The sequence below is a fragment of the Polyodon spathula genome, chromosome 10 (genome assembly GCF_017654505.1).
Source record: "Polyodon spathula isolate WHYD16114869_AA chromosome 10, ASM1765450v1, whole genome shotgun sequence".
NCBI classification, from domain to species: domain Eukaryota; kingdom Metazoa; phylum Chordata; class Actinopteri; order Acipenseriformes; family Polyodontidae; genus Polyodon; species Polyodon spathula.
The window spans coordinates 8141890-8164366 of NC_054543.1; the positions used below are offsets into that span (position 1 = coordinate 8141890).

At 46.5% G+C, this 22477-nt stretch overlaps 1 protein-coding gene across 7 annotated transcripts in view; it reads right to left on the reverse strand.

Annotated features, from left to right (window-relative positions):
• Positions 1–8255: 8255 nt before the first annotated feature.
• The window catches only part of LOC121321776 (inactive ubiquitin carboxyl-terminal hydrolase 54-like), a 43896-nt gene continuing 29674 nt past the window's right edge, over positions 8256–22477 (reverse strand). For 5 of the 7 annotated variants that reach the window (XM_041260943.1, XM_041260946.1, XM_041260944.1 and 2 more), the window contains 15 exons: positions 21618–21723; positions 21283–21429; positions 20930–21079; positions 18246–18414; positions 17661–17831; positions 17217–17372; positions 16471–17002; positions 16174–16292; positions 15871–16029; positions 15298–15417; positions 12941–13106; positions 10995–11997; positions 10002–10123; positions 9126–9266; positions 8256–8345 (listed from right to left, as the gene is read on the reverse strand). In XM_041260943.1, coding sequence (XP_041116877.1) covers positions 9179–9266; positions 10002–10123; positions 10995–11997; positions 12941–13106; positions 15298–15417; positions 15871–16029; positions 16174–16292; positions 16471–17002; positions 17217–17372; positions 17661–17831; positions 18246–18414; positions 20930–21079; positions 21283–21429; positions 21618–21723 — 3208 coding nt within the window. In that variant the 3' untranslated portion in view covers positions 8256–8345; positions 9126–9178. Of the gene's footprint in view, positions 8346–9125; positions 9267–10001; positions 10124–10994; positions 11998–12940; positions 13107–15297; positions 15418–15870; positions 16030–16173; positions 16293–16470; positions 17003–17216; positions 17373–17660; positions 17832–18245; positions 18415–20929; positions 21080–21282; positions 21430–21617; positions 21724–22477 lie in introns of those variants that run through there. The other 2 variants (XM_041260948.1, XM_041260949.1) reach the window with 2 other exon arrangements.

A 22477-nucleotide genomic window follows, 5' to 3' on the forward strand; every position in this document is an offset into this window, starting at 1 on the left:
GTTCTAGAACTGGTAATCAAATCAACAAATAAAAAGAGGATTTGAGACTCTGGACATCAGCTCCTTCACAGAGGCTTACTTAAATAAACCACTGGTCTTTCAGAGGAATTTCATCACAACAGGCTGAGGGCTATGGGGACAACTGAGGTCACTCCCTCGCTTTTAACAGGAACCAAAATTGGACACATAGACAGACAGACAGACAGACAAGGAGAAAGAAAGAGAGACCACAAGTTTTCAGCCTCTAGCACTGCCACTCTCTCATCTGTCATGGGGAGAGACAGGGTTTCAGCCTCTAGCACTTTCACTGCCTCGTCTTTCATTAGCACTGACAGACAGGCAGTGAAAGGTGGGGGGCTGACAGACAGACAGCAAAGGAGACGAGGCCTTTGTCTCTCTGCGAATCCATCACTGACAGACAGACCAAGTATCCAGCGCTGTCAGTCAGGCCCTCACCTTTCACTGTCTTTGAATCCCTTACATACAGGCAGAGAGTGTCAGTCGCTCCCCTTTCTTTCCCTGTGCTGTGCAGTACAGTCATTACCTGTGAACTTACAGTCACACACCCTGACCAGGGTTTCTAATACAACTCCTTCGAGCTGTCTTCAGTTGAGCATCTATAGAGGCATCTAGGTTTCACAGGGAGAGGGAGAATTGCGAGAAAGAGATGGGGGAGACCTTCATTCTCGCACAGTGAACAGATCGTTACATTACGACAGAGAAAGTTTAATTTCTGTCTGCTGAAAACTTATTGCTGCAAGGAACATCGGGGCGAATAGAAGCTTGGATTAACTGTGCCAAACAAAAGACATGCAATTCAAAAAAACATCACGAAAAATACAATATAAAAATATAAACACAAAAGCAAAATCTTTTCATTTGTTTCTGTTTTTTGATGGGATAAATGCAGTAGTTTTGTCCCCCTAGGGCTTTTTTTTCTTTTGTTGGAAAATTGATATACTTGTGACAGTCGCTGTGAAGGAAGAAGCAATTTGCCTTGAAGAGGCCTTCATTTATACTGGGAGGCAGACAGCCCATTTATGACCCTCTGGTCGATTGTTTGTAGCTAACAAAATAATTCCGTTAATTTTCCATGTCAGCTGCATCCCCCGCAAATGTGCAGTTTTGAAAGAAAATCATGTTATAGCAAATTTTAAAACGTGGTATCTGGAATTACTGCTGGTTAAAGACTGTTCTCAGTTTCCAGTCCTTCTCAGAATATCTGCTTTTGAAAGCCTTTCCTGCAGTCTTCAATGAACTCCTCTATTTTATTTTTAATCACAGGGGTCAGCCTTGTACCCCTTCCTCTTACCCCGAGCCATATTAATGTTGGATTTCTACATGGGTTCTTCAAAACGCCCACATGCGACTCTTAATTAAACGTGGACTCACGGCTCACCGCCCTACCAGCTTGCGAGGGATCCCCTCTGAGGAGGTCATGTTCTGAAAGCCTGAGAAGGTCGTAGAGCACATGTGGCAGGCGGGCAGGGGGGCTGGGCACGCTCCATGTTCCCTGCTGAAGATTTGCTCTGCTGGGGTCTCGCCAGCTGCGATTCTCTATCAGCCTTCTCCACAGGCTGCCTTTAGGAATTATACAACAGGATGCAAACTCAGTATGAAGAGAAGGTAGCAACGTGCGCTCGTCTATATAGTCTCGATCGGGAGAGGTCAGCCCCGGTCACACAGACCATTAGATCAGGAGAGTTCACAGATAGCAGGTGCTGGCTCTTTACTGCTGGGTATTGGCTCATTCCAGAGAGCGGTGACGTCACACCATTGAGAAAATCAATACATTTACTCATTGGAAATCATGGAGGAGAAATCAATTCAATACTACATAAATAAAACAGAATAGTCAAGGATTTGACAAAACTCCAGCACATCTTATTATGTTGTGTAGAGAGGTCAACTTTCGTTACTTGGCACGGCTAAAACTGCAGGAAATTGAAAATAAATAAATAAATGAAACTGCTCAGTGGCGCTGCAGTGCCCTGCGGATGGGGGGTTTCTTTATCACTGCCCCCCAGATCCTGGTTCCTACCTGGATTTCTAAAGGAAATGAAATCCAAGGCTGAGTTTAAATGAAAGCAGTTCATCCATTCTTATTCCAAATTACTGTACTGTACTTCATTTGGAAATACTTTAAAATACATTATATATGTAGAGAGAGAGAGAGAGAGAGAGACGGAAAGTGAGAGAAGAGAAACCAGGCTCGTAATAAAGATGTGGATGTAGCCAACACCGGTGAGCAGAGATGCAACAATTGTTCCTTGAATTGATTATTGATCGCCATGGCTTTTGCTTCAGTAAACATGAATTGATCGGTCAGTCGCCCTGGTGCCTCACCTGTATATGCTATTACCAGCACAGGCATGTTTTGTATTTGTCACATATTTTCACTTCCTGCTTTTTGAATAACAGATGATTGTTGTTGATTATTGCCTGTCCGATGAAACCCCCCCCATTTTATTATCGTAAAAATTCCTGATTGCCATGTCTTTGCTGTAAAGTTCACCTGGAAACACCCAGGGAAACCATCAGGATAGCCGTGCACTTGAGCGTGGGACGCATTATTAATGTTTCCCACAGTAACAGCATAGCAAAGTGTAATACAGCACAGTGAAAGCGTGGCCAAGCATAGGTAAGCATTTTAAAGAGTAGCAAGCTAAGGTAAAGCATATTAATAAGCACTGCAAACCAGGGTAAATGTGCAAATGCATAGTGTAACCATGGGAAAACTGCAAAAAGACTGTGGTAAACTCTTCTAAAGGTCCTTTTAGAAACTGGTTGCTGCTCACAGCTCTACCTGTGAATGCTGTTGTTTTACCTTCTTGAAGTACTAACAAAGGTTTTAAAATGTCTAACACAGAAACGTGTTAGAACCATTGAACCAGTTCCTTCATTATTGAGTTGATAGGTTCTGAAACCCGGTGTGTGGAACAGACCTCGAGGACTGGTGCAGCCCCTGATCTGGACCTGAAAAGAAAGACATGAGAAAAACCCCAGAAGAGAGACAAGTGAAAAGAAGAGTGAAAGAGAGAGACAGCTCATTGTGCAGTGCGTCTCTAGGAGCACAGCATCAGCATCACCATTTTTATATTATTACTATTATAACTTTATTGCAAAAATACAGGCTCCATCTTCCAGCACAGCATTTACAAACACATTTTGTTTTAAAATCCAACTAGTAAATTACCTTTACAAACATATTGATGAACTCTCTCTATGCACATTTCAAAAACATCTGTTAAAACATGTACACATTTACACACACACACACACACACACACACACTATTATATATATATATATATATATATATATATATATATATATATATATATATATTATATATATATATACGCATTCGTAGTAGTGTAGACAAAATTACAAGCTTCAGTACTGTTGTTGGTCAGCAGGGAGCAGAGTTGTACAAACTTTGCATTCATCACAAATGACATACAAAACATAAATGTATTGATAATAAAGATAACGGTCTTGCCTTCTCTTTAAAAATCTTTGGTTAATTTGACTTTAGTAACCCCTAATCTGCCTCTTTAACACAAGTGACAAACCATTGCTGTGTGATGTATACAATGACTCTCCTCTCACTCCCTGTACCGCGGCAGGTCTGCAGCGTACAATGCAGTCTGCTTCATTTAAAATTCGAATAGGTATAACCGCAAATATCTTACATTCCTTTGACGTAAATAATAACAAACCTTTTCCGTCTGTTTGTCAATGCTCCAGAACATAAATGCATACTTTTTTATATTCTATATATAATCTTTTAGAGATTTTTAAAATCAGGAATTTATTAAGGGCACCTGAAGAACCCTTCTTATTCTAAAAAACTGAAAAAACTAAAAACCCAACAACAAAATAATAAAACAGAATTTTTGTGCTCTGCTGCAAAAGACTTAAAATAACATGATTTTCACTTTCTGAAATAAAACATCGGACTCCGCTGTCAAAGATCTTAGTCTCCTAAAGCACAATATAAGGCCACAAGAAATTATTTTTTAATTCTCCAGCTCTTAAACACCTGTTTTAAAACAAACACATAAGACAATCTATTTTAATAGGTCATTCTCTTTGTTTTTAAATCTGCAGGTTAGATATAATAGCTACACACTTGTAGAAGCCTTGCTGCCATGGAATGAAAACGCAATGCAACGCAGGCTGCGTCTGCTGGTGCGTTTGTTTATGAAAGCTCGAGAACCGAATCTGCTTATTTAAATACATGCAACCCCCCATTTAATTAAGCAAAGATAAACCAGGCTTTCATTTATTTTTATTTTTGTAAACCTTAAATTGATCTTGACAGTATCTGGTCTAGTCTTTTTGCAGGTTTTGTATGTCCTCTGTTTGTTATGCTACAGTGCTGTTTATTTTGATACATCTATTATAAAGTTATGCACATCGACATTAAAAGCTACAGCATTGTTTATTGCCTGTATATATGAGCTCTGCAGAGGAAACAGTACAGTGGGTGGAAGCGCTGTGTCCAGAAGCACTGTTCAGGACAGGAGGTTATTCTCCATAGTAGGGCTGAGTCAGCCTCTTTAGAGCTCTGGTTTGTTCCATTAATTGTGTTTCCACTGCCCAGAAGTTAGTGTGCTGTGAGTGCGCTCAATCCCAGTCTTGAGCGCTGTTCTCAGTTAAAAGCCACTGTTCAAACAGAAACAGTCTGACGTATTATTGGGATGCTTGGTAGGGTCTGGTAAAAAAAAGCAGTTTTTGCAAGACTCCGAGATCTCTCCTCCTGCCTCACACCCAGTGAGAGCTGCTGGATCTTCCCAATGAAATTGGAGAAGTTCAGGAAAGGAAAACTGGATCTTTTTAACTGCACAAGTGGGAGCGCTTTCAAAACTGTGCAGTGTTGATACTGGCGCCACAAACATGATTAATAAAGGAACCCTACACAACCAATCACTCGGCACAGCAAAAGAACGTACTCCTGTAAACAAACAGGGATTCCCTGGGCTACGCAGCTACCATGGATTGATGCGATACAGCTATTGCAGCGTGGGCAGGTTATTTACAACGCACAGTTAACAGTACAAACACATCTAGTCTAGTCTTGAGCTGCACTTGTTAGTTAGAAGAACTCTTCCTCCTTCTCCACCTGACTTTAAATCAAAGGCTGAACCAGGGTTCAAAAGTCCCGCTACCCACTCCCCAATAAACCCCCAGATTAACCCGTATGTACAGCTGTTTCCCAGTCCTCCCCACATGACCTAGAAAGGGTTACCCAGTAAGAAGTGTAGCACTCCCAGTAGCTGTCTGTCACAAACTGAGAGAAATCAGTTTCTTACACCAGCTGGGCTCAGCAGAGTTTTGTGTGTTAATGTCAAAATGGTTCACATAAACCATTCCCCAGCTACATTATTATAAAATTCTTACAATTTAAAAGTTATGTGGAAGACTTAATATTTTGTATTATTGATATTATTCATATAGTTTTTTTTTGTAGGTTTTTATTCCTGTGATACAAGAGCTACACCTTGCCAGGCTTACTAAAATATGTACAAGGTAAACACAGTGATTTTGTAAACGTGTCTAAAACAGAATACAGTTTAAACAAAGACAAGCACACTCCCTCTGTCAGTAAATCTGCCACTGTGAGGAATTGCAACACAAAAATGCTTTCAGGTATAACACAGCACACACTACCAGCAATTAATAAGCAACTACAATGCAGTTAATGCAGCTATCAGGCCATGTAGAAAGTCTGTGTAGGTTGTTTGTCTGATTGTAATAATCATTTTAAATATATATTGGACACGGGCTAAAGTGATGGGTTGGACAGCAATTTTTAAATTTTAACTATTAATCCTATAAATTGGCATTTTACAACACTGGCAAAGGGTAACACAATCTCCCCTGTATAGATGCTGAGTAAACTCTCCTTGTGGCGATCTCTCTATTCAGACAGCAATCTGGAGATCTCGCTCACTCTTAAAACAGGAATGGCTGTAACTGCTATATACACCACCAGTGAATGAAATGACCCAACGATAACAGTACAAGAGGCTTGTACTTACACTGCTGTTTCCAAATCAATTACCCTGCAATACAACCCACTGCCCCTGAAAGCTGTGGGATTGTGAATGCTACTGTATACAGCACCTGAAATGTGCACATCTCGGACTGCTATTAGGAGCTTGTATACCAGTATATCTCTTCGTGTACCCAATGACAGTACAAGATGCACTCTAAGAGAAACACTGTAATGTTTTACAGATCGCAACACACTTAGTAATTAATGCGTAACTCACTGAGAAATCCAGCTTTACTATTACTACTATTATCATTATGAACTCTTTAGAAAGTTGTTCTGAAAATAAATACACCAGCTGGGTCACCTATGTTAGTGTCATCTCCAATACACAGGACAGCAATGCAGCAGTGGACTTTTTTTTTTTTTTTTTGATCATGTAGACCATGTTGCATCCCAAATTAAATGTGTGGCTATATACTTTAATTTGTATTTATTTATATAGTCATTCTTTGGAAAAGGAAGAAAAGTTGCGAGTCGGGCTGTGAAAGTTACACAGAGTAAAGTGCTAGCCCGAAACGTCTACTCTACTAGCGTCTTTGAATCAATGGCGTGTGTGTTTGAAGCTATGAATAAATTCAGGTTTCACACTGTCGTGAGTTCAGTGCTGTTTTAGGTACAGCGGAGTTCCTGGGCTTCCTCCCTTACTCCTCAGAGATACAGAGTTTCCTTTAGGGGATTCCATAAGTGGAGCTGATGAACCGGAGAGCATCCTGGCTCGAATGGAGAGCCAGTCCTCAGCAGTGAACTGCAGAGCTTCCACGGCCGAAATGGAGGGCGCTGAGACATTGCAACTGTTTGGTGCGGTGTGACACTGTCAGTGACCACGGTGCTGGTTATAAAACAGACAGCCGTTCCTGTCCAGTCTAACTCAGCAAGCCTCCCTACTCCTCCTCATACCCTGGCTCTGCTGAAACAGGCAACAGTGAAACGTGGAGGTAAAATAAAAAAAAATAAAAGAAACTACAATAAACCAAAATGTTTTTATGTCTTCTTGACGCGGGAGTTTCTTGTGCAGTGATGTCTCCCTTACAAAGGCTTTAAATTGGTGTCTGTCCCCTTTGATAGAGACTATCAGGATGACACGCACACACAGGAATGTTTCTCATTTCCCGGAGCGGAAGCGTGCCATGTAGGCTCCACAGCCCTGGCAGTAGCCGAGCCTGGACTGAGCTGGAGCCTGCTGGCACAGGGAGCAGCATTGCTGGGCAGAGCTGGTAGGGAGGAAAGCTCTGTTAGAGCAGGGGGCGGGCCTGCTCCCAGTCAGTGCAGCGCGGGAGGGTGCCGGAGCATGTTTGGGGCGGAAGTGCTGCTGGGGAGCGAAGGGGCTGCTCCTCCAGTCTTCATCGGGGGGCATGTCCATGCGGCGGGGCTGAGAGTAGGAGGGGGAGGGAGGGGGCGGGGCGAGGCTGCGGTGGTGGCTGTGGTGCTGCAGAGTCCTGTTCAGGCTGGGTTGAACAGGGCGCCCCAAGCTGTGGCTGCTGTATGGCTCTGCTCAGGACGCATCTCCCCACACCGGCCCCCCCCACTCCCCCCTGTCACCAAGGCGGGGGGTGTTCGACTGGCTCCACTGTCTGCTGGCTCCGGGGGGAAGTGACTGGTGGTCTGAGGGAGGGAGGACGGTCCTGTCTGGGGCCACTGTCTTGCGGGTGGAGGACCGGGGAAGGGTCCCATAGCTCAGGGCTGTGCTCTGGTAGTTTTCACGGGAGAAATCTTCACCCCGGTCAAGCACAGCCAGAAACTTCTCGACCTTCGGGTGAGCTCCTGCAATGGGTGGGGGGAAAAAGGGGGTTAGAGCTGTCAAAGATCAAAAACCTAGCAGACATCCACAAACCCAAGATTCATGATTAAAGGAATACTAAAATAAATGTTTAGTAAATCCAGTAACATTTCATTTTCAATAATGTTTAACATTTTTTGTTAACTTCAGAACAAGCTTATAATGAAAACAGCCAAACTATTTATCAGCCTCACATAAATAAAACACACGGTGCTGGCGATTTCCTTCACAACCCCTTTTCTTCAGTGTGATTTAAGGTGAATGAAACCCACACCCTCCTCTCTGCAGACCTAAAGAACCCCTGCAGGTGGCGCTGAGCCCTGGTGATTTACCTGGCAGTGTCCGGCGCAGTGGCTGCTGGGATAAGTGCGGTGGTGGGACGGGGTGGTGTTGGGGGTCAAAGGAAAACACAGGAGGATTGAGGGAGGAAGTGATGCGGGGAGAGGTGTTAGCGTGACGCGTGATTCTGGGGTCGGCATGCTGGGTCCAGGCGACCTGGGGTTCCTTTCCAACAAAAACAGACATGGAAAACAAAGAACATGATGAGAAACATGCATAGGAATCCTACAATGGTGACTGACAGCACAGCTCCAACATTCGGTGTTGCTATGTGATGGTGTGTGTGCAGGAGGTGTGACAGAGGGAGAGTGCGATTGTGCGCCAGATACTCACAAAGCTGCAGGATGTGGTGATGGGTTTGAGAGTGTGTGTATGTGTGACAAAGTGTCTGGTACTCACGAAGCTGCAGTAGGTAATGATGGGCTCGGGGGTGTGTGAGAGAGTGTGATTGAGTGTGAGAGAGTGTATGATGGAGTGTGAGAGTGTCTGGTACTCACAAAGCTGTGGGAGGTGGTGATGGGCTCGGGGGTGCATGACAGTGTGAGAGAGAGTGTATGATGGAGTGTGAGAGTGTATAATGGAGTGTGTGAGAGAGTGTGTGACAGTGTGAGAGAGTGTATGATGGAATGTGAGAGTGTCTGGAACTCACGAAGCTGTGGGAGGTGGTTATGGGCTCGGGGGTGCATGACAGTGTGAGAGAGAGTGTATGATGGAGTGTGAGAGAGTGTATAATGGAGTGTGTGAGTGTGAGAGAGTGTATGATGGAGTGTGAGAGTCTCTGGTACTCACGAAGCTGCGGGACGTGGCGATGTGCTCGGGGGTGCATGACAGTGTGAGAGAGAGTGTGTGAGAGTGTCTGGTACTCACGAAGCTGCGGGAGGTGGCGATGGGCTCGGGGGTGCATGACAGTGTGAGAGAGAGTGTGTGAGAGTGTCTGGTACTCACAAAGCTGCGGGAGGTAGTGATGGGCTCGGGACGGCCCCCAATCACAGTCCCGCTCAGGCTGCGGGCGATGCGGCGCAGGTTGTCAGCGCTGTAGGATTCATCATTGCACTGCGGCAACTTGCGAGACTGGAGAGACACCGGCTGAGAGACAGACAGACAGACAGAAAGTTAGGATTCATACAGACGGACAGAGACAGTGCATCAGGATTCACACAGACAGACACACACACACAGACTGCATCAGGATTCACACAAACATGCAGACAGACAAACAGACAAACACACACACACACTGCATCAGGAATCACAGACAGACACACACACACTGCACCAGGATTCACACAGGCAGACAGACACGCACATACTACATCAGGATTCACACAGACAGAAGACACACACTCACTGCACTAGGATTCACACAGACAGATACACACACACATACACACACTGCACTAGGATTCACAGACAGACACACACACACACTGCATCAGGCTTCACATAGACAGACACACACACAGACTGCACCAGGATTCACAGACACACACACACACTGCATTAGGATTCACAGACAGACAGACACGCACACTGCATCAGGATTCACACAGACAGACACACAGACACACACACACTGCATCAGGATTCACACAGACAGACTGACACACACACACACCGCATCAGGATTCACAGACAGACAGACACACAGACACACACACACTGCATCAGGATTCACACAGACAGACTGACACACACACACACTGCATCAGGATTCACACAGACAGACTGACACACACACACACTGCGTCAGGATTTACAGACACACAGACAAACTGCGTCAGGACTCACACAGACAGACAGACAGAGAGAGGGTTTGTTTACCGTGGCAGTGTACGTGGGGGGGCTGCTATACGCATTCCTCTCAATCTCCGCAGTGGGGGTCTTCGATCGGACCGGTAAGGTCGACAACTTCCGTGTCGTGGCCGTCGCCGCAGAAACTGAAACTGACAGACAGGAAAACGACGAGTGACCACAGGGTTTTTTTGGGGGTTTTTTTTGTTTTTTTTTAAGAGAGAGTTGTTTTCTTTTTAGAGACATGGTTTTAGATTAAACAGTGCTTTGAGAAAATGAGGGCAAACATTTCTTAAAACAGTCCCTAAAATGTTGTGCCTTCCAAGACATACAGTCTCAGAAGAGCTTTTTATTTTAAACTGTGAAGTGTGCACCGCAGGGCTGTGCAGGTACTCATATTCTCAGAGTAATTCCCTTTGAGAGGTTTTAGATTTTTAGGTATTGATAAAATGAATTAAAACGTGTTAATTGCTGAACACAAAACAATGCGCTCCCAAATTCACTTCCAATCGCCTTTTAAAAATCAATGTGGAAGTTATTTGACATTGATTGGTACTCAATTGTAAATGTGAGGGAAGGGCAGCTTTTCTTGTTGTGAAATTGACATAACAGGCTTGTTTGGCTTAATTTAATACCTGCAACAAAAACTTCTTAAAGGGAATTATTCACACAGCCCCTGTACACTGTACACATACACACACAAGCTCAGACTATCACCCAGAACAATAAAACACACAATGAATATGTATCAATACTGAAAGTAATCATTATTTAACAACTACTTAAACCAGATTCTCAAAGCTTTTTTTAACAAATGTTTTGAGAAAAAACCCACCATGTACAATTCTAAAATTAGTAAGAATCCACTTGAGACCGTCTGCATTAAAAGTCCCGAGTTGTTTATTTCTGGTTTAGTAACTTTAGTGGGTGCATTTGTTTGTTTGTTGTCCATTTGCTAAGGCCAATTACAGCTCAGAGCTTTGAGAATGAAGCCCTTTGTCTCGAGATCCTATTATACCATACCTGGCTTAGTACAGGCCTGCTGACCGGGGCCCCGCAGAGTCTTGGAGCTGCTGTGAGCCTGCAGACTCGCCTGGTACAGACACTCCAGCTCTGAGAGCTCCTCGTCGGCGGGGGAGGGTGGGCGGTCCCTCTGGGAGCTGTAGTAGCGTGTAACATTCTCCGCCCATCGCTCCACCGGCATGGCAGGGCAGGGGGGGTGCCGAGGGGAGGGCTTGCTAGGGATGGAATTGGGTTGCCCTGGTGGGGTGTAGAAGGGCGTGTCTGCCCCATCTGGCCTGTCCAGGGTACGGGAGGACCAGTTCCTGTGGGTAGGGGGGGGGGAGGAGGAGGAGAGGGGAAGGGAGCCAGTCTGGGACTAGAGATGGGGAGAGGGTCTGGGTCTTTGGGTGTCTGCTGCATCACTGGAGACCTGGGGGAGTGTGGGGTGCGGGGGGAGTGAGGGGAGCATACCGCCCAGCTAGGGTACCCCTGGGGTGCATGCCCTCTCTCTTCCACAGGTAAGGGGCTCCTGTGCTCGGCTGTGGGCCCTGTGGAATGGGAGGTGGAGTAGGGGACTGTGAGGGTGTGAGGTAAGTCGTAGCGGATGGAGCCCTGGTGAGGGGGAGAGGGGGGCAGAGGCAGCTCCTGCTCCTCTTCCTCCTCCCACTCACTGCCCTGCCTCACCCTGCTCTCCAGGGACAGGCTAGGTAGGGACAGAGCAGTGTGTTTGTGAATGGGCTGTGCCTGAGTGCCGGGTAGCTGGGCGACGCTGGAGAGCTCTGCGCTGTCCCAGCGGTTCATAGAGTCTCCCCCACAAGCTCTCTGCCTCTCCCAGTGCCCAGGGCTGGTGGGAGGCAGCAGATGCTCGCAGCTGCCCCTGGAAGCAGGCTGGGTGGGGTAGGAGGATGGGTGAGGGAGGTTCGAGAGGACGGGGAAAGGGAAGGAGGAGTCTGCTTCCTGACTGGAGTCCTGAACCTCTTCCCGGCATGATGTCAGCAGTACTTGGAACGGGATAGGCGGTTCACTGAGAGTGAGAAAGGGAGGAGAGAGGTGTCAGTGCTCTGGCATGCAATACAGATAAGACTATCCACTTAAAGATCTAGAATAAGCATCTTGAGACAGTACCATACAGTACAATTTTCGGTCATCATGCCTGTCAAACCTGTGAATTACAGTATTCCTTGTAATTTAAGACACAAATTCGAGGGAGTCTTAACTATACATACGGAGGCAGTTTGCAGCCATCTGCTATCTCACAGATCATTATCTATGTGCTGCTTCTCATTTACAATGCTGATTACTCGCACCTGTTTTTCTCCCAATTTGTGAACCATGGTATTGCTTGGCATGTCGAAAAATACGGGGGTCTAATCAGCTGTACTGCTCAGCTGTACTGTTTGTTAGAAACACTGAAATTGTAAAAGCTTCTCTTTGAATTCCTCAGGAAGCTAATGACACTTCTTTGAAAATGGCTGTGTGTATGTCATGGATGATTCCAGATCGGGCAGTGACGTCTTTGTTGTCTTTTCTTGCCAGTCAGACAGTCGTTGCTGTTTGTGTACTCGGGTAGGTCTTTGGTTGGTTATTTCAATACATGCATCACTATACTGTAGTTGAATTGAAGATGCAAGCTATTTTTGAGAAGCAAAAAATGGTTAAAAAAGTGAGTCTTAAATTCAAAGGAATGCGCTAACTGAACTTTTGAGATACTGAATCGCGAACTAACCAAGGAGCACTAAGCTTCTGAGCACAGTAACAGCAGGCAGTGGAGACACACTTGGTTTAGACCATGATAGAAGCAGGACATTGCACCATACATGTATGAAATCAATCACCCCTCCTTATTCTCTATAGTATCTCTTTAGGAGGGCAGACAGACAGCCTATTGGTTCTGATGAGCCCGTTACCCCTCCAGGGTCTATTGCGATACCGGGCTAGGTTCCACACAGACAACACAGTGCAGGTACCTTTCAGACTGTGCCACAGTGCCCTCTTGTGGCCGTGACTGCTCTGGCGGCTGCATGCGCTGCTGTAGGCTTCGAGCTCTCCTCATGCACTTTTGCAGCTTCTTATCAGCCATTGTCCTGTTATGAGTGTTAGCACTGCCCTCATGCACGGCAAGTCTTAGTTTAGCTAAAATGCAAAGGAAACAAAAGCAGAAAATAGAAAAACGAAGGACAAAAAAGCAGTAGAGGACGGAGTTATGAGTGCATGGAACAATGTACGAATCACACACAAAATATAAGATGTTATAAAGTATTAAAAAATAAATTAAAAAAATCAAAACAACCAAACAGAGGTGTGTCTCTCCACGGGTTAGACGTGTGAGGGTGTTAGAGAGGCATGTGGGGCACCCCACACTTAGTTATTTGTTCTTTTATGTGTTTACTGCATCCCCATTGGTTACTGGGTGTACAGCTGGACCATGTTTAGTTTCCTATGTATCTACTATAGAATGAATACATGTTTTTCAACTTCTCGCACCCTACAATTTTAAGAGGGGCTACGTACAGCAGGAAAAATAAAAAAGAATATACGAAATGTGAAATCAAATAAGCTGCAAAGCCAATAATAATAATAATAATAATAATAATAATAATAATAATTTCAAGCTGGTCCTCCCCCACTCTCTCAAACTAGAAGAGTTCAGTTCAGTTAGTAAGGAGCACAAGAACAACATGTTGATGACAGAATCTTCCCCTCTTTCATCGGTCATTATACACTTACATCAAGGCTGTACAAGTTTAAAAGTGTAAGTGGTAAAGAAACAGTACAGAAAGGCTACCCCAGGCTTACTAATGAAAGACTTTCAGTGCCTTTTACTGAAAAGTAAATATCTGCATATCATCTTAGTTTACTGGGCTGAAGTTTTGTGCCGAGTTATCTTTCCTACACCGCAAAAACAGTTTGAGTGGAGTTTCCTAGACCTGTATAGACACCTGCAGTGTTGAAACAATAGTTCATGCTACATCACAGATGAATGTACAATTAAAACAGATATAGAATAGAGACAGATTTCCTATGAACTATTGTTTACACAAGAATTATGTTCTCAAGAAATGCTCTGTAGCCTGGCACCCCCTCTAGTGGTTCCAGCAAGTAGTGATATCCTGCATGAACAGCTCCACTGGCTGCATATTTTACTAATGAAAACTAAGAAAAAAAGTACCTGTTTGCTACAAATGAAGTTCAATTCCAGCATGTGTGATACATATTAAAATACTAGCGATTTAAAGCTTGGTAATTTAACTCCTTCAGCTTTTACAATCAAAGCAGGTGTTCAGCGACCTACAGCTGATAATTATAATCCTGTGATTGTGATTCCGACACCAACAGCCTCTTCTCATTGCAACGCGAGCAGTTATTAGCAGCGGCCAGGCTGGCAGACACAGTCCTAAATAAGCAGGGCTCAGTGTGTCCCTGTTGCGTCTCCTCACTCAGTCACGGGAGTGGAACTACAGGAGCTGGAGTGTGAAGGTCACTCCTGGTTTACCTGAAGGGAGTTGTCTGGGCTGCTGCAGTAAAAAAGGGAGGGGCGAGTTACGGTATGCCAGGAGCATATTGTGTGCAGAGGTGGCACAGGCAGGTAGCAGGAGATTTCTCCAGCCTCACTTAAGTTCAAATTCTATCTCTCTCTTACTTGCATTTACCACAGTGCATCACGCTTTACAATACCTCGCTGACCTTTACAGTGCTTACCTATGCTTTACAGTGCTTTCACTGTGATTTATTAAACTTTGTAGTGGTTTTACTTTGGGGAACTTTGATAAGGGTTCTGAAGTTCTTAAACCCAGGACTCGATTCTAGCCTGGCCGCTGCTAATGTCTAACCCTGCATTCCAACATTCACGTCAATACTCTGCTCCAGTCTCCAGGACAGCTCACTCCATACGTTCACCAGACTCTGACTGTGTGCAGGATTGGGGTGCATCTCAGTGCACAGCGAGTGCGCTTTCCTGATGTCTAATTTCCTACCTGTTTAATATCCTGTTAATTGACATTACAGAATAACAAGAGGACAGGATATTAAAAATTGGGGAAGAAATTAATCATTACGGAAATGTAGGCAGTTTAAATCACTTATCACACAGGTCCTGGTTTCAGTGTAGATAAGACACACAGACACACAGACACACACACACACTGTTCATGAGGAATTTACACTGACTTCCATATAGTGTAGATGTTTTTTGACCCCATACACCCTATGAATGAGCTGACACACAACACAGAGACACACAGTTAACAAGATCTTCATCACAGCAGTAGTAGTACAGTAGTAGTAGTTGAGCAGTAGCAGGCAGAGGCAGGTTAGGGTTACTTACACACAGCTTCGTTACAGACAGACAGCGCTGCAGCCACGTCCTCCCCCTGCTCTAGCCGCAGAGACTGCTCTAACAGCGAGTCTGCCTCCTGCAGAGACCTCTCAAAGCGGTCACTCTTCCCTGTGGATAACACACCAAACAGGGCTTTAAACACAGCCCAGCCAGGAGCAGGGGACAGGGCACAGCACCAACAACGCATGGGAGGGAGAGAGGATGGGTGTCAGTGCGTGGGTGGGAGCGAGTGTCTGAGGATGTGCATCAGTGTGTGGGTGGGTGCGAGTTTCAGCCCTAACCACAGTGCCTCCCTCTCTCCCAGTCCCTCAGCCCTAACCACAGTGCCACAGTGCCTCCCTCTCTCCCAGTCCCTCAGACCTAACCACAGTGCCACAGTGCCTCCCTCTCTCCCAGTCCCTCTCTCTAAACCATAAGGCGCATGTTCGGCAGCTGGAACCCTCTCACCTCCCCCTTTCTCTCCTCCGTTACCCTGGTTCTGTACCTCTCCCCCTCCTCTCACCTCTGTTACCCTGGTTTTGTAGCTTTCACCCCCCCTTTCCCCGTCCCCTCTTCCATTACCCTGGTTCTGCAGCTCATCCAGGTCCATGTACTTGCTGGGTCTGGGGTTGAAGGCCATGGCCGCCTCCCTCTCCTTCTCCTTCTTCCTCTGCAGCTCCTGCTCCCGGGCCCTGCGAGCCACCTCCTCCTGCAGCTCGTCCAGCTCACTGCGCCCCTCCCCTGAAGGACCAAGAGAGAAAGAGAGAAGATAGAACGCACACACACACAGCTCCTGCACAAGTGCTGCGCATGAGTAAATGGGTGTGTGCGTGTAGGGCAGAGTATTTATGGGGGTGTGTACAGTGGTGTGGGTCTCTCTCTTACCCAGGCTGGCCTCCCAGGGCTGGCTCCTGAGCCCCTGCAGAAGGGTGCTGCTGCTCTTGGATTTGGGGACACTCCTCCAGGATGGGCCGGAGCTCAGCTGCTTCTTAGAACTAGCATCCCTTTAGGGTAGACAGACAAAGGGTTACAGGGAATACAATTTAGGCAGAGTAGACTCGACAGAACAGGGCTGTTCCATTTCCCTTCCCTTGCCTCCTCCCTCTTTGTTCCTTCTTTCTTCCCTCTCCTGTGTGAGCTCTCCCCCTCCCCTGGTTCAGCGCTGTTCCCGCTCCCCCTCACCTGGATGAGCTGGCAGTCAACCCCTCGCTCAGGGGCAGGTCCAGACTCACAGGGCTGCTGCTGTTTCTCTCGCTGCTCTCATATCCGCTCTCCATCCTCTGAATGAACCTCGCCCCCCTGTCCAGGGCTCTGATTTGGGGAGGGGGGGGCTTGGCTGTGTCGAGCGGGGTTGGTGGCGCTGGACCCGCTCCGGAGGGCTCCTCTGCGCTCTCCTTGTGCAGGGCCATGGAAGCTCCCAGCTGGTTGTAGCCTGCCTGCCGGCACTTCTCTCTGCTGAAGAGGCTGTCGATATTGAGAGCCTCTCTGCGTGGGCGCCAAGGAGGCCGGTACCGCCCCCCGGAGGAGCTGGATTTTGATTCGCTGCTGGTGCTCTCCACCTCCCAGTCAGCCACACCCCCCGTGCTGGAGGCAGCGGGGCTGGGGAGCGTGCGGTTGTGGATGATGTTGCTCATGGTCTCCTTGAACTCCTTCAGCCGACTGACTGAGGGCTTGGGGGCAGTGCGGGGCACCTGCTGCTCCTTCAGGGTCTCGCCTGTATATACAAAAAAATGGATCATATTGTATGTGTCTTTAGGATGAAAGTACGACCAACTGGAATTATTTGGATTAGCTCTAAATGACTGCGTTCTTAATCATTTAAAATATTTTACAGGCTCATTCTGGGTTTTACATCCAGTGCAGAGCGGTTTGAACCACTTTTGTGTCCAAAAGGATAGAAGGGCACACACTCCCCCCTCCCCTCATACCCTCGCTGTGGTACCCCGCTGATGATGCCTCGTCCCCCCTCGCTGCGCGACTGCGCTCCTCAGATCGTCGCGGCCGGCTCAAGCTGCGCTTCCTGTCCATAGTCCCACCCTTCCTGGGTGGGTAGCGCCGAGTCAATTCACTGTCCGTCAATTGCCCTGGAAACAGAACATGGGGATCACTAAGTATGGCTCCTTATGGAAACATGGTCTAACTTCAAAACCAAGATATTGTGTGTGTGAGAGATATGTAGGTATGAGACTGCATGTCCGTGTGTAATTCCATGTTACCCGTGTCTACACTGCTAAGTGAAGCTCTGTGTGACAGTGTGTCAGAGTGTGTGTTTATTGGAGTGTGTATTTCCGTGTCCACGCTGCTGTGTGTCAGTGTGTTACTCGTGTCCACGCTGATCTGTACGCATGGGAGTGTGTGTATTTCTGTGTTACCCGTGTCCACGCTGCTCTGAGACGCTGTGTCGTTCTCTGGGTTGCAGATGACAGTGCCCTGGGAGTCGGAGGAGAAGTGGCTGGCCATGGACTCGTGGTGGGAGTGCTTGAAGCTGTAGCTCTCAGTGGAGGAGTCTGTGCGAGTGTCACTGGAGATGGAGGGCTCCCGGCCTGAGAGAGAAAAAGAAAGAGTAGCAACCATCATCATCATCATCATCATCAACATCATCGTCATCATCAATATCATCGTCATCGTCATCATAGAGTCACGGAACAGTGAACACAGAACAGAGACAGACAGACAACAGGGCTGCACAAACCGATTAGCAAGCCCACCAAATTTACTATTCCAAGTTTAACAAGAAACTGCTGTTCTCCACACAGTCTAAGAAAAGCTGCAATCATCACAAATCCAAGCAGCTGTTTCTTCACTTGCTTAAATTACCCCAATCAACACCAGTGACCTTCACCTGATTGTCAACACCTGATTTCTATGGAGAGCTCAATCCAAATAATCCAACAATCATTTTGTGTAGAACTAACAGATAGATAAAGAGGGACACAGAAAGACACACACACTCATACCCGAGTCCTCGCTGTCGTAGTAGGCCTTATTGTAGTGATGCAGGTCTATCTGAGAGGGCAGGTCCTGCACTGAAACTGGCGTGCCTCTGGGGTCAGCGTAGAGCAGCAGCAGGGGCTGGTAGTGGCCCTTGATACAGCGAGACACCACGTCCTTCCACTTGGGGCCGATCTGCAGGGGGAAAAACAAGGATGGAATTAAAGACTCCTACTACATAGCAGTTTCACCCCTTTCCAGGTTTTGCTACAAGCTTGATTAGCCATGGTGTACAGGTAATTAACTCTTATTAAAAACACATGATAAAACCAGAAATGGATCAAATTGCTATGCAATGGGAGTCTTATTCCCAACCCCAATATTCCCAATTTTAGCAGAGCTGGACAGTGAAGTGTCAGGAACTGAAGACAATAATCTGAAGAGGAGGCTGAAGATGCTGACACTGAATCTGCCATGGTGGAAAATCAAACTCTCCCCACCAGCCCATTGCTTCTAATGTGGATGAAGCACTCAAATCAAATAATGGAAATGTAAGGCATATGAATCAAGGCAGGCTGTTAAATTCCAATGACATCAAAATGACATCAAAACTAGACATGCAGTTCTGCACTTCGTTCATTCCCTTCTCCAAATATTAAGGTACAATACAATTTTGGGTTCTGTGTAATAAAATGGTCTTATAACTCTATGATGCGCTATATCTTTGAGCTTATTATAATGAGAGTTTACATGCATTTCTAATATTTAACATAAGAGTAAAAGCTAAGCAAATAATACATTTTATCAATTAAAGGCTGGTTCAATTTGTTTGAAACTGCACCAGGTCAACATGGCTCTAAAAGATAAAAGACGTAACTAAATTCTGAACGTAATGGGAGGGTTAAAAGAAATCCTGTAGTTTATATTTAGACAACGAGGTGGGGCTGCTGTACAAAACAACACAACAATACTGAAGTTGAATGTACATTCGTGTGCAATCTTTCTGTTTCTCATTCAAATAAACCTCAATGAACCCTGTTAGTCACCCCTCTTATTATCACAATATTGAAATGCCCCAATTGCCAGAATGTAATGGGAGTCAATGAGACCCATACAGCAGTTTGATCCATTCCTGATTTTACTGTGAGTTTAATAAGACACACCAAAGCTTCTTAGCTATAGACTGTGGCTAAATGAAGCTTGCATTAAAACCTGGAATGGGTGAAACCACTATGGAATGTCGTATTTCCATTTCTGAATTATCACACTATTATTAAAATCACATTTACCAGTCATACAACTGATTTTCACTCCAACTGAATATCAAAATAAAGGCATAAGAGGATGGATCGCTCAGCCTTAAAACGGATCAGAGCTGAGGTTTTGACAGCAGAGAGTTTACAGTGGAGTCTTGTCCTGGATCCAGAGCCTCGCCTCCATTAGCAAGCTAACCCCTGCAAGGAGAGCTCTCTCTGGGGGAGCTGGCAGAGCTGACCCTGCTCAGGAACGCAGATAGAGCCTTATAAATGGTTGAACACAGTATTTTTGCAGCGTTACCATAATTTATGCTAGTTTGCTATGTTTTTTAATACGTTATGTTTCTTTTTTTAACATTACTGTTAACAGGTTCTTGTTCTTGATGGCGGCACGAAAGCCACAGCTCGGCAAGAGAGAGACAACCCATGCCCTGAACACCGCCTGCCTGCTGTCCATTCATTCTCAGTTACAGACTGCACCTCAATCCTGCCCTGAACACCCCACGCCTGCCGTCCATTCACTCTCAGTTAGAGACCGCACCTCAATCCTGCCCTGAACACCCCATGCCTGCCGTCCATTCACTCTCAGTTAGAGACCGCACCTCAATCCTGCCCTGAACACCCCACGCCTGCCGTCCATTCACAATCAGTTAGAGACCGCACCTCAATCCTGCCCTGAACACCCCATGCCTGACGTCCATTCACTCTCAGTTAGAGACCGCACCTCAATCCTGCCCTGAACACCCCCTGCCTGCCTGCTTGCCATTCACTCTCAGTTAGAGACTGCACCTCAATCATGCCCTGAACACCCCCTGCCTGCTGGCCATTCACTCTCAGTTACAGACTGAACCTCAATCCTGCACTGAACACCCCCTGCCTGCCTGCTTGCCATTCACTCTCAGTTACAGACTGCACCTCAATCCTGCCCTGAACACCCCCTGCCTGCTGGCCATTCACTCTCAGTTACAGACTGAACCTCAATCCTGCACTGAACACCCCCTGCCTGCCTGCTTGCCATTCACTCTCAGTTACAGACTGCACCTCAATCCTGCCCTGAACACCCCCTGCCTGCTTGCCATTCACTCTCAGTTACAGACTGCACCTCAATCCTGCCCTGAACACCCCCTGCCTGCTGGCCATTCACTCTCAGTTACAGACTGCACCTCAATCCTGCACTGAACACCCCCTGCCTGCCTGCTTGCCATTCACTCTCAGTTAGAGAATGCACCTCAATTCTGCAATGAACACTCTCTGCCTTACCAAACTCATTTCAATTGTAACCTCTGAAGTCAAATTCGACCCAGGCATCCAGAGGTGAAAGGCCTGTGATGCCAGTGATATAGCTTGCTGTCTCTCTCCTCCTCACCCCACCACTACTCCTCTCTCCTCCCCTCTTCGTGCCCTCCAGCTCAAGCTTCCCATAATGTCCTGTGCCCTCTCCCCCTCGTCAGTACCTCATTGACGTGCGCGTCGTCAAAGTACATCCAGCGACGTAACTTGGTTTGGAAGAAGAAGGTGGAGTAGTGCTTGCCGTAGTAACACACCATGCCCACCAGGTAGAGCTCTGACTGCTTCGCCTTGTCATCCGTCACCCGGTAGAACAGCTGCAGAGAGGGAGAGACAGGGAGAAGGGGTGACGGGGGAGAGAGAGAGATGGGGGGGTATTGTGTTAAAATCAAATATCTTTGGCAATAACTGCTGTCTTGCTAATGATCCGTGAGTATGGGTTAAGGAAAAGGGAAGAGGCAGGAGCTGTGAGGAGAGGAGGGGAAAGGGGGAAGGGGAAGGATGGGAAAGCTGTCCTTACGTCTCCGAGGCGCAGGCAGGTGCCCAGGCTGTGGATGACGTCCTCTGCCAGGTCGGAGTGGTCAGAGTCCCAAACCAGGCCGATGGTGATGATCTCAGGGGAGTTCATGAGGACGCGACGAATACGCAGCTTCTCTCCGCAGTTACTCTGAGCAAGAGAGAAAGGGGAGGGTTAGTGTGAGAGAGAGAGATAATGAGAAGCACAGCCAGTCTATACAAACATTATTTACTGACCAGGCCTGACCCTGCTGCTTAGCTTCCTGGAGATCTGAGCAGATCACAAGCCAAGAAAAGTACTGATCCCTCCGTCCCTCCCTCCCCAGCTCCTGGACTCACCGGGCAGTTGCGCAGGTCCCCCATGGTGCTGGCGTTGCGGAGGAGCTCTCCGTACATGTCCGGAGTCAGCTTCTCTCTGCCCTCCAGCATCTGGACTGCCTGGTTACTGGAGGAAGACACAAAAACAATGGGATTCAAAGCTGCACTGTCTGACTTGAACCTCCGCAAGCCTGTATAACAACTACACCACTCCACCTATATAGCGCCTTTCACGGCCACAACACAGTTTTATTCATTTCATTTAAAAGTGAAACAAGTCTTGAAGGAAAGATTTATTATAATCCGTTATTAGAAGTCATGTTCCTATTGGCACAACTACACTTGTAATTTCAGTTTTTTATTTAGATTTAATATCCTGTATGTTACTGAGTGTTCGATGGCTGCCTCTAACCAAGTTGAGTACTTTCTCTTGCATTCACGTCGCTCGCCAGCCTGACACAGCAAAGATTGTTTCAGAAATACACTCAAATTCATTAAGGGCAGCCACAGAACACACACACATTACTGTGTTGCAAGGCAATTACAGTTCTCCTTGTTGCCCTCGTGATTGAGCTGGATTCATGCTGCGTCGCTGTGTCGCAATGAATGACTATCCATGCTCCGGCAGCCGTTGCATACAAGTGACATGAATCTTTTCTAAAGTGTGGTTTTTATTTTTTAAGTGGAATGTTGGTTTACATGTACTGTATTGCAATGCCTTCTTGTCAGCACCTCTCGCCGTCTCTTAGCACTATGTCCTTTAAATGTGTCCTCTAAGCATTCAGTCAGTCAGTCAGGCAGACACACACACACACACAGCCCTGTGGCAGCCTGGCCCCTACACGTGAATTACGCGATGATGTTTATTAGATAACATCTCA